Genomic DNA, 14,005 nt, shown 5'->3' on the forward strand with positions numbered 1-14,005 from the left:
AAGACCAAAACAAATAGAAAAAAGATTTTAGAGGAAACGGAGAGAATTCTAGGAACAAAAGAAAGCTTTAATGAAATAAATGACGTATCTAAGAAAGTCAAAAGACTGTCATAATAAAAAGCAAACAAACTCCAGGATATTAAAAATATATAGCAACAACAAAAGGGCTGGAAGATAAGGTTGGGAAATTGCAGAAAGTAAAACAAAAGACAGAGAGAGAGAGGAAGAAAGAGAAAAGGAAATTAGAACAGGAAGAAAGTTAGAAGCTCAATGCAGAAGGAACCTTATCCAGTTAGCGGGATTTCCAGAAAGGGGCAGAAGAGAGAACAGCAAGGAAAACATGATGGTGCGCTGAAAGGAGAGAGGCCTCTGGGGGACGATACCTGAGAGGGAAAGGGCGTGCTACAGGAGAGAGCTGGTTTTCTTCTTAAAATTGTGGTATTTCTTGACTTTGAAAGTTAAGTATATCTCTTTGATTAAAGAATTAGCTAAAACTCTGAAAGAAATAAAGTCCATGTAGGAAATGCTTTAATACTAGGAATAATTACGAATTTTCATCCTGGCATATCTTACTTTCACTGTACTCATAACTATGATACTGAAATTTCCTTGTTCAGCATGATGTAAACTTCCCCTAAGCTCTGAGAATTTCCAAAAGTCTAGGCCAGCACATTCAGTGCTCAGCTCTGGGGTTCATTTATCTTCTTTCTCAGAAGCATATGACTCATATGCTGTGATTCTAAGAGAAGGCTCCTCCTCCTATTTAGGTGAAAGAAGGAAGGAGTCACACTATTAGCGGAATTCTCTCATATAGCTCCAGAAGAATAGAAGTTGTTTAATTCAATGTGCCTATTCCAAATGACAGTTCTGAATAAATCAAAATCACAATTGGATTTTCAGATTCCACCATAAGAAGTCTGTGACCCTAAGAAATGATGGCATATTCAAATTACTTAGTCTTTCATTAAAAGTTCATTAGTTAAATGGAAGAAATAGAGTAGAATGTTACTTTAAAATCAAAGTCTAAAGAAAAAAATGCTACTTAATAGTTTATGGATTTTGTTTTGCTTCTAATTAACTGAGTCTTAGTTGAGTAAACACACTGTCGTAACCACTGACAGGAAAACTTTTAAGGAAATATACAGATTTACACTAAATTGCATCCATCACAAAATAAAAGAGAATATGAGCTTTGTAACCTAGCAAATATTTTCATACTTGGATGTTACCATTATTGAATACATCAACTGACAGGACATAGCCATAAAGCAACATCATTTTTGTGTCCTACTGTCTTAAAAGCCACTCTGTGACGACTAGTGTTCTCCTGCCCCGAAGGCAAGTCCCATAACTCTTCTGATCTAGCACAGGTTTCACAGTCTCAATGTGATAATAAACAAAACTCTGAAACTGATTTAAACTTGAGGCTTTTCCTTGACTCCAGCTCAGGCCTCCTACGGGATCACTGAAAACCTGCAATTGTGAGAGCGGGTGGAGCAAACTTCTTCCTCTTTCTCTGCCAGCACCATTTCACTCTCTCCCTGATTTAACCAAGATTTAAGCAGGGAGGGAAGCAGGAAATTCTTACTCGACTATATTCTTACAAATATATGGTGCTGGTGCTCCCTAGAGTTGGGGTATTTACACAGACCTCCTTTCTCCTGGGCACTGTATGGGTTCCTGACTGTTTCGTCACTGTGCCTCTCTCACCTGCAGTACCCTGGATGCTTGTTCTACACCGGCCTCTGACTGTTTTTGGCTCTTTCCTCAGCTCCTGGGAATCTGGAAGTTCAATCCCTGTTGGAGTCTTCTCGTCCTTTTAAGGGCCCTCTCAGAAGGACCTAAGAAAATCCCATGGACTCTTGCAGCCCTCATCTAGTCCACAGGAAACTAACATCCTTTGCTTACATGGATTAGACGACACAGGAGAAACCCCATGAGACACTTTCACTCCAAAGTCAAAAATAGCCATCCAGCACACTGTTGGCCTCTATATCAGATTAGAATTATAATATGAGCCATATACATAATTTTTAATATTCTGGTAGCATTATTTCATGAAGTAAAAAAAAAGCAAGTAAAATTAATTAACAATATACTTTATTTAACCTAATATACCCAAATATTATCACACATCCAATCTATATTAAAAAAATTAACAAGACATTTTGCAGCCTTTCTTTGTACTAAGTCTGAGAAACTGGGTGTGTTTCACACTTAAAGTATATCTTAATTTGGACTAGTCACATTTCAAATGCTCATGAGCCACATGTGGTTTTGGACCGTGCAAATTTAGACTTTGTAGCCCAGCTCAGACACCAGTCCGCAGTATCCTACCAAGCCACAAAAAACATATGCATCTTCAAATGGTCCAACACTAAATTCTTCAAATGTGAAGGGATGAGGAGGTATTTTAGAGAAAATAGCTCTCTAAACAAATCCTCCTTCAAACTCCAGCATTCAACCTCTTAACACCCTGTACATGAGTGAGTTTAAGAATCATACAGGTTTTCTCCAACACTTCCTTTTTTGCAACTCTGGCCCAGTAGGGTCTGGTACTTTACTTTGCACTGTATCTATACTGTTTTGGGGTCCTAGCCAACACTTCTATTTTTAACATTCTGCTACCTGAATATTTCAATCATGTCTAAGTTCTTGACATCTCTGATACTTTATCTTTGACTAGAGGGTGATGGCTTTCAGCAACAATAAATAACATTAAGACATTACATACTGCATCTTAATCTCACAAAGTAATACTCAGCTTTATTTAAAAATTAATCTCCCAAAACTTAAAATACCCTTAAAAAAACACAAGCAACTATAAGCCACTTGCGATTATAAATACACAAAATAAGAAACACCTATGAATGGGGAAAGAAAGACTAACACGAAAATATAACATTTAACAATGGCTGTATTCTGAAAGAGTGAGTCTTCGAAATTTTTTTGTATTAAGTATGCACCAATTTTATAAGATAGTAATTAAGACTGGTTGGTTCCTATCTACACTTCTAATTCTTTTATGATACTTACCTATTAAGGCTGTGGTAAACCGATTCATGGAGAGAGGTTCTAAATACATTGGTCCTTCATAGGCGGACTCCAGTTCACTCCTAACATAGTCCCTAAAAAAATAAAATGGTAAGAATGTATCAGGTACGTTCCAAGTACATTAGGGGAGAGAGAAGCAGCTAAAGCACAGTATTCTTGTAAAACACGTATTACGTTAATAACACCTCTCTGCACATCTGTACTAAGGAAAAATTTAGGTACATAAAATTATACAGGGATGAACTTAACTATGCAGAAAAGACAGCCAAAGCTCCACTTTTGGGGGGTTTTATTTCTTCCCATGGATTTATTAAATAATTTAGGCCTGTAAAAAGCCAGTTGAGATGCCGTCTCTCAACCCTACTACTTAACTGATAACACCTAGTAATATTACATTAAATTTCCCCTCTTTTGGCTAGCTTCCATCATCCCTACTGTCTTATTTTCCCCAAAGTTTTGTCCCCAATTATACTTAATTAGTTACAGGTAAAACCACAAAATAGAAAACTGGCTTGAGGCAGGGAAATCCTTAAAGACTGTCACTTTCAAGTCTACAGGAAAACTATAATTAGAATTATAATATTTAAGTAGGCGACAAATTTATTTTGAAATAAATTTTACATCAAATCAAACACTCCTTTTTAAATTTAATTTATTTGACATTAATTGCTGAGAAGTAATTTAACATTAAGCAGTGATTTAAGATTTAAGTAGTGGCCAAAGAGCCTTCACAGTCTGAGAAAACAGAACTTTAGCGCACAGGCAGGAAGCACAGAAAGGGAGAATTTAATTTCTTATCAGTAAGTTTAGTGGTAACACTAGAACAGGGTTGTCTTAAGTTCTTTTGACATCAAAGTAGAAAAATCTGTGTTAAAAAAATTCTCCCTCTCTTCTTCATCACTGAACGCTATTCACTGTACAGTTTGAACATTTCAAGTATTTCTGAAAAACTCATATGGCTGTATTTACTTTTTCCATGAAATTACCTCCTATTAGGCAATCAAGCTGAACTCCTTTAGCATAACACAGCCAATACAAAAAATGACCCTTACATAATCAGGAAGGAGAGTACTGCCAAAAATCAAAATTAAAAACTAAAATAAAAAATTTAAAGTAGTTTTGGGAACAATTACAAAAAAAAAATCAGTGAATGACTAAGCTTCTTAGGTGATTTAGCAATTCTCCTCTGTCACTCCAAGATGATTATTTCTAACAAATAATGTATTAACAGTATCTTTCTACTGAAAGAGAAAGTCAAATTCTCAAGAGGAATGATTCTAATGCAGTGGTTGTCAACCAGGGATGATTCTGCCCCCGAGGGGACATTCTGCAATCTCTGAGACATTTTTAGTTGTCACAACTTGGAAGGGTTGGCGGGGTGTTACCGGCACCCAAGCCAAGATGTTACCAAAACATTCTACAGTGCACAGGACAGCTCCCACAACAAAGAATTATCAGTCCAGAAGGTCAGTGGTTGAAACCCTATTTTAATGTAGAGACACAAATACTACATGTGCTAATGACCTATAAATATCTGATTACTAGGTCACTAGAGGGAACCATCAGTGTAATTATTATAGTTTATTTAGTTTTAGGATAGAAAGCTAAAGAATTAAAAGAGAATTATGAAGTTTAAAATAAAATACACATATAAATACCACTTATAATTATGAAGTCTTTGAAAATGCTATTAAAGAAACAAACTTATCTTTAAAAGAGATCTAACTGAGTCCCAGTAGTATCTAGGCCTTTAAAGCCAAATAATTTCTTTTTGGCCACAGCATGTACCTCTCAAATAGATCCAGTTTAAAAAGAGGCCTGGGAAAACCCATAAAGACAGAAAGCAGATTGGTGCTTGCCGGGGGCGGGTTTCATTCTGGGGGGATGAAAATGTTTTGGAATTAGACAATGGTGACGGTTGCATACAACGAACAAACTATATGCCGCTGAATTGTCCACTTTAAAAGGTTAATTTTGTGATGTGAATTCCACCTCAGTGAAAAAGGAGCACCATCCCACAGGGAAAAGCCGGAAGGGGCCTCAGTCTCAGGAGCTCTCACAATGAGGATCAAGGGGAGGAGATGGCAGAGGCCAGATCCCTGTCGGGTTTTCTCTCTGCTCTTGTCATATTATTGATGTTTTACAATAAAACTCAGCACACTCAACATTACTCAAGAACTTCTTATTGCTCAGACATGTGTTAATTGTTTCGCTTTATTTACTAGCCTACTTTAGTTTACTCTCTTTTTAAAAATCTCTTGGCCTTTCTTTACTCTCTTATCTTAAATTCTAATTTCACATAACAAAACTTTAAAGGAAAATTAACATTCCCTATACTTTTTTAACTCAGAAAAAATCTGCACACAATATTGTAAATCGATTATATTTCAATTTTTTTAAAAACTGAAGGAAAAAAAAGAATTTGCTGTATACACGTTGTTAGCACACTGCAAGGCCCTGGGGATACTGCAATAGACAAGAAAGATATAGTTGCTATTAGCATAGCTTACACATCACAACACATGAAGGGGAGACACACATTAAACACATACTTATCCTAACAATTATTTAATTACAATTGTGATAAACTCTGTAAGAAAAATACACTATGTTGTGACTTTTTTTTCAAAATTTTATTGAATTTTCAATCCATTTTTCACTTTTTCATTTCACTAGTTCTTTCTGCTTTTTACTTTTTATTTTAAATATCATTTATTCTACTTATTTTACCTCTCATTCTATTTTATATGGTTATTATAAAAGGGTTTAATATAACTATTTTCTTTTCTCTTATCCTACCCTATGTTCCTTTGGTTATTTTTGTTTTAAGTCTCCTCTTAACTTTCTAATTCTTTTTATGATTTTCTTTTTAGTTTTCACTTTCCATATTTCATTACTTTGTGACTTGTTATAGGACACTAAAGGAGGTCTACATTCCAGAATAATCAACACTTAGGTCATAATGACACATCCTGATGTTCAGCCGTTTCCTTCCACTAGTTCTCCCACTATGCCCTCCTCTAAGACCCAACGAATAGCTCTGTTTCAATGCTGCAACCTCCCCCATTACTGCCCAGCCTGAGACACTGGTTCAATCATCCTACCACAGAAATTAACATCTTCCCTAGGCACCTTAGACCCTCTCCCCTCTGCTCAAATCCTGTCTCCCAAGACAATCTTCAGAATCTTTCTGTTTGGCTGACTCCCCAATAAGCCCCACCTTAGTAAAGACAGCCAGGCCCACAAAGTCTACAGTCCCTCTTTGGGCCAGCTGAGCTTGGCATGCCAGAGCCAGGCAGTGGCTTTGGTGAAGGCTAAACTATCAGTCTTGCCAAGCAGCTGCTACTCAGTTGTCCCTTCTGAGAGAAGAATCTGGGCACTGCGTCCCAAACTATACAAAAAAAGCTCAAGAAAACAACAACATTAACAAAAATCTCTGTATCTAAGTTATGTACAACTTCAGGGTATCTCATGCTGGCAGTGAAAATTCTTGGGTACTCAGTCTCAACAGAGTAGCTCACTTACAACACACAAAAACAAACAAACAAACAAACAAACAAAAACAAGACAGTAAACCTAAGTCAGAAGGATCCAGAGAAGGAATTATCCAAAATTCCACCAGTCATTTTAGGCCAAAATTTAGTCTGAGGCAAGAACCATGAAATTTTAAATTTTAACAAAATTTTATAACTTATTTTTAAGACTGAATCAGATGAGACATTCAAAAGCAGTATTAGAATTTTTCGATTTATAAGATTGCAATGGGAGAATGTATTTACTTGGTCAGAAGCAAGAATTCCTGCCTTTTACCTGTGACTGAATAAGATCTTCCCCTTCTCAAAGTTCTTTTTTCACTTGTGCAACTTGTGCAACGCGGACAGTTAGCCCTGAGCACTAATAAGCCAAGCACTCTGAAAATCCACTTCTCCACACCTCCTATGCTTGCCTACTCTCCTCTGACTGTAACAATTTTGGGGCATAATGAATATGCGTAATGTATAAAAAGAGCCCCAGGGGCACCTTACAATTGGAAAAATTCTTGCTATAAAGAAAAGCGTATGAGTTATAAAAAAATAATAATAACAACAAAATCTAGGAGCTTACCAATTCATCACCTGATTAAAGACCTTTATTTCCAACAGCCTCTTAAGCAACTGGCTGAGTCACTGAGCAACCTTGGAACAATCTGTACATTCTGACCACTTGAACCAAAGTAACTTAATCCATTTTTACACAGAACAAAGTGGTAAGGCCTCCAAGTTATCTTATGCAATATGTGCAAACAAAAGGCACTGTTCAATTTAAGAGATTCCCAGACACTGAAAAGTTCAAACACCTGCACCGAGTACCCACCACACCCTAAGAACTGTGCTAACCACTGAATAGTTCATTTCCCTAGGGTTTCGTTATTTAAACCTTCTCTGCCACCCTGCCATCCCACTTCTCTCTTCAGCTTCTTTCTGACCACCTACTAAATATTTTATGCTGGTTTTGATAATGTTCAAAAGAAGTAAATGGTATCACACACCAAAATGGGTCAATTTTATTCCTGTCAGAATTAAAAGCTGAGTATATAATGATAAAATTCATTTTACAATTCCTTCATCTAACAGCAGTGGTTTTCAAATGAGGAAAATTTTGTTCCCCAGGAGGTAACATTTGGCAATTAGGGATACTTTCTGGTTTCACAACTGTGGGGAAGGTAGCGCTATGCAATATAGTGAGAAAGAGTGTTGTTGTTAACGTCTCATAATAAAAATGCACACAACTGTCCCACAGCAAATGACCTGGCCCAAAATGCTAAGTCCTGAAAGAGAGAAATCCTCATCTACAGCTTTGAATTTTACAAGCTTTCATAAAATGGAGAGCTAGTGATCTGTATCTGGCACATAAGTAACTCACAGGAAAATGTTTTACATTTGAAATCATAGTTACTTACCCAAGACTAACTAGGATGAAAAGGGTATCCTTTCATCTTTTGAAACCCACAGGCTTAAGTCTTAACTAAAGTCATACACATATAAAATTGATATATTGGTTCATAAGTCGAACAATAAAACAAAGAATTTAAGAATAAATGCAGTTTAAAATTTTTAGAGAAAAACACTTAAGTATGGATATAAACCATGACCACACTCTCACAGATGATCACGATAGTTAGTCAAGTTTTTCTTTTTTTCCCGGTAATTCGGCATAGTCTCAATTTTAAAATAGGATTGGTACTCAAAAATACATTCCTTACATTATTCAAAATGAAAAGCATAGTTTAGAATTTTAAAAATTAAAGACCTGACATTTATTAAATTCTAATCAGTTCAATTAGAATATTAATGTTCATATTATACTAATTGAGCCCATGGATCTTCTAAAGTTTAAATCTTCTGAACTGCAAGTTATATCCATTTTATAGACATGTTCTAAATAAGTTTTTACTCACTTAACGAAAATCAGCTTCATTATGCGAGTAAAGGTATATCTTGGAGATACTGAGAGTTCAGTTCCAGACCACCACAATAAAGTGAATACCACAATAAAGTGAGTCAGATAAATTTTTTGGTTTCCTAGTACATATAAAAGTTATATTTACACTATACTGTAGTCTACTAAGTGTGCAATAATAGCATTATGTCTAAAAAAATTTACATACTTCAATTAAAAAATACTTCATTGCTAAAAAACACTGAACATCATCTGAGCCTCCAGCAAATCACAATGTTTTTGCTGGTAAAGGGCCTTGCCTCAGTGCTGATGGCTGCTGCCTGATCACGGTGGTGGCTGCTGAAGGCTGGAGTGACTGTGGCAATTTCTCAAAATAAGACAACAATGAAGTTTGCCACACTGACTGACTCTTTCACAAAGGATTTCTTTGCAGCATTCAACGCTGTTTGATATCATTCTACCCAAAGCAGAACTTTCAAAACTATAGTCAATTCTCTCAAACCCTGCCACTACTTTATCAACTAAGTTTAAGTAATATGTAATATTCTTAATCCTTTGTTATCATTTCAACAAATTTCACAGCATCTTCACTAGGAGTAGATTCCACCTCAAGAAACCACTGTCTATGATCATAAGCAGCAGCCATTAAAGTTTCTGTTGTGAGACTGCAGCAATTCAGCCACACCTGCAGGCTCCACTCCTGATTCCAGTTTTCCTGCTACCTCCGCCACATCTGCAGAGACTCCCTCTACTGAAGATGTGAACCCCTCAAACTCACCCACGGGGCTGGGACTCAACTTCTTCCAAACTCCTGCTTATGTTGATATTTCTACCTCTTTCCATGAATCATGAATGTTCTTAATGCCATCTAGAATGGTGAATTCCCTCCAGAAGGTTTTCAGTTTACTTTGCCCAGATCCATCAGAGGAATCCCTAGCTATGGTAGCTATAGCCTTATGAGATGTATTTCTTAAATGATAAGACTTGAAAATCAAAATTGCTCCTTGATCAGTGGGCTGTAGAAAGGATGCTGGTCAGCAGACATGAAAACATTGATTCCTGTTACACATCTCCAACAGAGCTCTTGGGCAACCAGATGCATTGTCAGAGAGGAGAAATATTTTGAAAGGAATCTCTTTTGAGCAGTAGGTCAAACTTTTATTCTGCAGTTTCCTCCTCTCTCTCAGCCTTTATTGATGTGAAGAGAGTTAAGGGCCTTGCTCTGAATTAGGCTTTGGTTTCAGGGATGGTTGTGGCTGGTTTGATCTTCTATCCAGACCACTGAAATTTTCTCCATTATCAGCAATATGGCTGTTTTGCTTTCTTATCATTCAGGTGTTCACTGAAGTAGCACTTTAACTTCCTTGAAGAACTTTTCCTTTAGATTCACAACTGGGCTAAGTGTTTGGCACAAGAGGCCCAGCTTTCAGCCTATCTCAGCTTTCAACACGACTTCCTCACTAAACTTAATCACTAGCTTTTGATTTAAAGTGAGACACATGTGACTCTTCCTTTCACTTGAACACTTAAGAGGTCACTGTATAATTATTAATTAGCCTAATTTCAATATTGTATCTTAGGGAATAGGGAGGCCCAAGGAGAGGGAGAGAGATGGGGGAACAGCCAGCTGGTAGCACAGACAGAACACATACATCATTTATTAAGTTTGCAGTCTTATATGGGTGAGGTTTGTGGAGCCCTAAAACAATTACAATAGTAATATCAAAGATCACTGATCACAGGTCACCATAACAGATACAATAAGAATACAAAAAAGTATGAAATACTGTGAGGATGACCAAACTGTGATACACAGATACGAAGTGGGCAAATGCTGTTAGAAAAACAGCACCTACAGACTTGTTCGAAGCAGGGTTGCCACAAACTTTCAATTTGTAAAAAACGAAGTATCTACAAAACACAATAAAGCGAAGCCCAATAAAACAGGTAATGCTTCTATATATATTAGGGGAAAAGAGAGACCCAGTTATTCCAGAGTTTATGAAATTTTCATTTTAAGAAATTAATACTTGCAAATGTCTTTTTCTATATTCAGTTTTTTTATTGCTGTTCTTGATTTTTTTTAACTTAAGTAGAGTTGATTTATAATGTTGTGTACAGCAGGTGTACAGCAAAGTGATTCAGTTATATATACACAGACATATATATTTTTATTCAGATTCTTTTCCATTATAGATCATTACAAGATATTGAATACAGATCCCTGTGCTATACAGTAAGTCCTTGTTTATTTTATATATAGTAGTATGTATATGTTAACCCCAAACTCCTAATTTATCCCTCCCTCTCCATTATAGCCAGTTTCTGAAGAATCAAATTAATTATTTAAATTATCCAAGTATTGATTTTCCTTCTCAGGACCACACTACACTCTGCCTTGATATAACCAGACTGGACCGAATGGTGGAAAATACTTGTAAATCATACTGATAAGGGATTGTATCTACAATATACAAAGAACTCCTAAAACCCAATTTTTTAAAAAAGACAAATAACCCAGTTAAATAATGGGCAAGGGATCTGAACAAAATACTACTCCAAGGAAAATTTACAAATGGTTAAATGAACACATGAAAAGACGCTAAACATTATTAGCTATCAGAGAAATGCAAATCAAAACTACAATGAAATAGCACTTCACACTCACTATCATGGCTATACTGAAAAAGACAGATATCAGCAAGTATTAGCAAGCATGTGGGGAAACTGGAATCCTCATACACGGCTGGTAGAAGTGTAAAATAGTGCAGCCACTTCAGAAAATAGTCTTGTCGTTTATCAAAAGTTTAAATGTAGATACTATTTGATCCAGCAATTCCACTCCAACATATATGTCCTCCCCCCGCCAAAAACAGTATGTCTACACAAAAACCATGAATCGTCACAGCATTATTCATCCAAAAAGACAGAAACAAATGTCCATCAATGGATGAATGAATAAACAAAATGTAGTATATTCATACAACAGAGTATGATTTGGACAGAATACATAAAGTACTGATACATGCTACAACATGGATGAACATTGAAAACATGCTAAGTGAGAAAAAAAACAGTCACAAAGGACCACACACTATACAATTCAATGTACACGAACTGTCCAGAATAAGCTAATTCATAAGAGAGATAACAGACTGACAGCTGCTTATGGCTGGGGCAGGGTGTAGGAAATGAGGAGTGACTGCCGATGGGTACGGGGTTTCTCTCTGGAGTGATGAAAATGTTCTAATCATCAATTGTGATGATTTGCACAGTTCTGTGAATGTATTCAAAACCAGTGAGCTGTACACTTTAAACAGGTATGTGAATTATACCTTAACAAAGCTGTTTATTTTTTTAAAAGATACTTGGTTATGAAGCTGCCACATGAAATCTAAACCATTGCTTTTTAAAACTAAAAAATTCAGCCTTAATATTCTATAAATGAGACATGTTCAAGATTCAATGTTATTAAATGTAACATTTTATTAATAATTCAACGACACCTTTGCTAATATTTTTTGAAACAGTATCATGTAGTGTAAATTACACTAAGAAGAGAAATACTAAAATATGCCGTTTCTTGACATTGTTAGTTTAATACCAAAACTAACTCTGTAAGATAAGCACTGTCTCACTTAACAGTTTCAAAGAAGCAACTTGCCAAGGTAACATATTTACTAATTTGGGAAATTATTTCATACCTTATTGACTCTAAAACCAATTTTCTTTCCAATTACCATGCTACCTCCCAAAGGGGACTGAACTAGGAATCAGAATACATGGATTCAAAGTTAACATCTGGGATCAACCCTTCCTAGTGGTTTGCCCATTTCAGTTTTTTTCATCTGTATAGTTCAAAGGATTATAAGGATGAAAATGAAATAAAAAACAAGAAATTTTTTTGCACACTGTAAAATCTCATTGCAATTCTTTTTATTGTTTAAAGTAAGTTAAAATTTTCTGATAATGAAAATAAACTTTAAACATCAGAAAAAACATTCCCACAAACTAAAAGTAAAAAGTTGAAATTATAGAAGAATGGTCAGAAAAAGGCTTTTCTTTACCTCTGACACTTTTAGGGTCCCCTTTATCCCTCCATAACAGAATTTTGACCCCTCTAGTGAAGCCTAGATGGTTACACTGCAGATAAAAATACACGGTTTCAGTCATCACTATACCACTAAAACACATGGAAACCGAAAAACTGTAAAAGAAAGTGCAGGTTCATTATTTTCTCACCCAGAATTATAGTAACAAATAAAAGTAACAATTTTAATAGCTCTACATTCAACTTCGGGATTTCTTTGATTGAGCCTCAAAATCCTATCAACTCCAAAAAGCTATCATTAGATAGCTGGACCACAGAATACCCCACACGGAAAAAATCATTTTTAAACGACTACTGACAAAGGAAAATGCTGACAAATCATTGCTGCACAGTAAAAACAAAACATAATAATGTTAGTTAAAATCCACTGAGCACTTATGACATGTCAGAAATCGTGCTAAGAGCTTTACATGAGTAATCTTACTGAATCTGTGTAACAGCCCCTTAAGATTTTGTCAGCATTTCACAGGTGAAGAAACTGAGACATATCTTTCTGATAAGTGAAACTAAGGTTACAGAACAATAAATAAGGGACATGGAATTGAACCTATCCAATCACCCATTTTTCCAAAAGGTATGGCATTCTTAGGCACTCAGGCATTCATTCACGTACTAAAACAGTGACCTACTGCACTGTACTACATAGGTAAAATTTTTGTTCAAAAAAATGAATAAATTAAGATAGGGAAGGGTCTCCACCTTGAGCTTGAGCTAATTAAGATTCAGAGTTGTCCGGGCAAGGCCATAAGAAAAGATCGTGTCAGGGCTTGGGGCTGGTAGTTCTGGAATGGGAAAGACATCATGCTGTCTGAGTCAGTCCTGGCCCTTGGACTTCTAGTCTAAGCTCTTTGGAGAAAGATGTCACAGAAAAAGACTCAATTGTTCCCGTGAAGGAGGTTAAGACACAGTGACATACTTGTGTGACAAAATTAGTAATGTCTCCACTTCACAGAGTAAAACAGCTTGATGGGAAATACTGTGACAACTATAAGAAATGCAGCACTCATCCTGCAGCGCCGTATTTTGTAACTGATATCCAAGGACCAGGACAGATCCTGGGCAAGAATAGCAGCACAAGTTTAAAGAGTAAGACCCCACCCTCCAGAGACCATTCTGAGCAGAAGAAATCAACCAGACAGGAACTGAGGAGAGGAATGTTGAGAAGACTGAGTTTCTGGGAAATACTTTGGGGACTTTGAGAAACAACTCGATGAAATAAGGAAGATGGAGGTCTTGACTCAAAAAGAGGAATCAAGAGTCAGTGACTATTAGCAATTTTTTTTGTATCTGTCGAAGTGGTGAAAACTGGGAAGTATTAAAATTCTCATATTTCCTTCTAGTTTTTTAACACATCTATCTCTGGGTGATACTAATTTTAGGTGACTGCTACTGCCTTTAAAT

At 36.1% G+C, this 14,005-nt stretch overlaps 1 protein-coding gene across 3 annotated transcripts in view; it reads right to left on the minus strand.

The window, feature by feature from the left end:
• RNF145 (ring finger protein 145) overlaps window positions 1-14,005 on the minus strand; it is a 51,869-nt gene that overhangs the window by 23,161 nt on the left and 14,703 nt on the right. For all 3 annotated transcript variants that reach the window (XM_074360996.1, XM_045513108.2, XM_010950314.3), the window contains exon 4: window positions 3,037-3,128. In XM_074360996.1, the coding sequence (XP_074217097.1) occupies window positions 3,037-3,128 (92 nt within the window). The remainder of the gene's footprint in view (window positions 1-3,036; window positions 3,129-14,005) is intronic.

Source organism: Camelus bactrianus, chromosome 3 (genome assembly GCF_048773025.1).
Source record: "Camelus bactrianus isolate YW-2024 breed Bactrian camel chromosome 3, ASM4877302v1, whole genome shotgun sequence".
NCBI lineage: Eukaryota > Metazoa > Chordata > Mammalia > Artiodactyla > Camelidae > Camelus > Camelus bactrianus.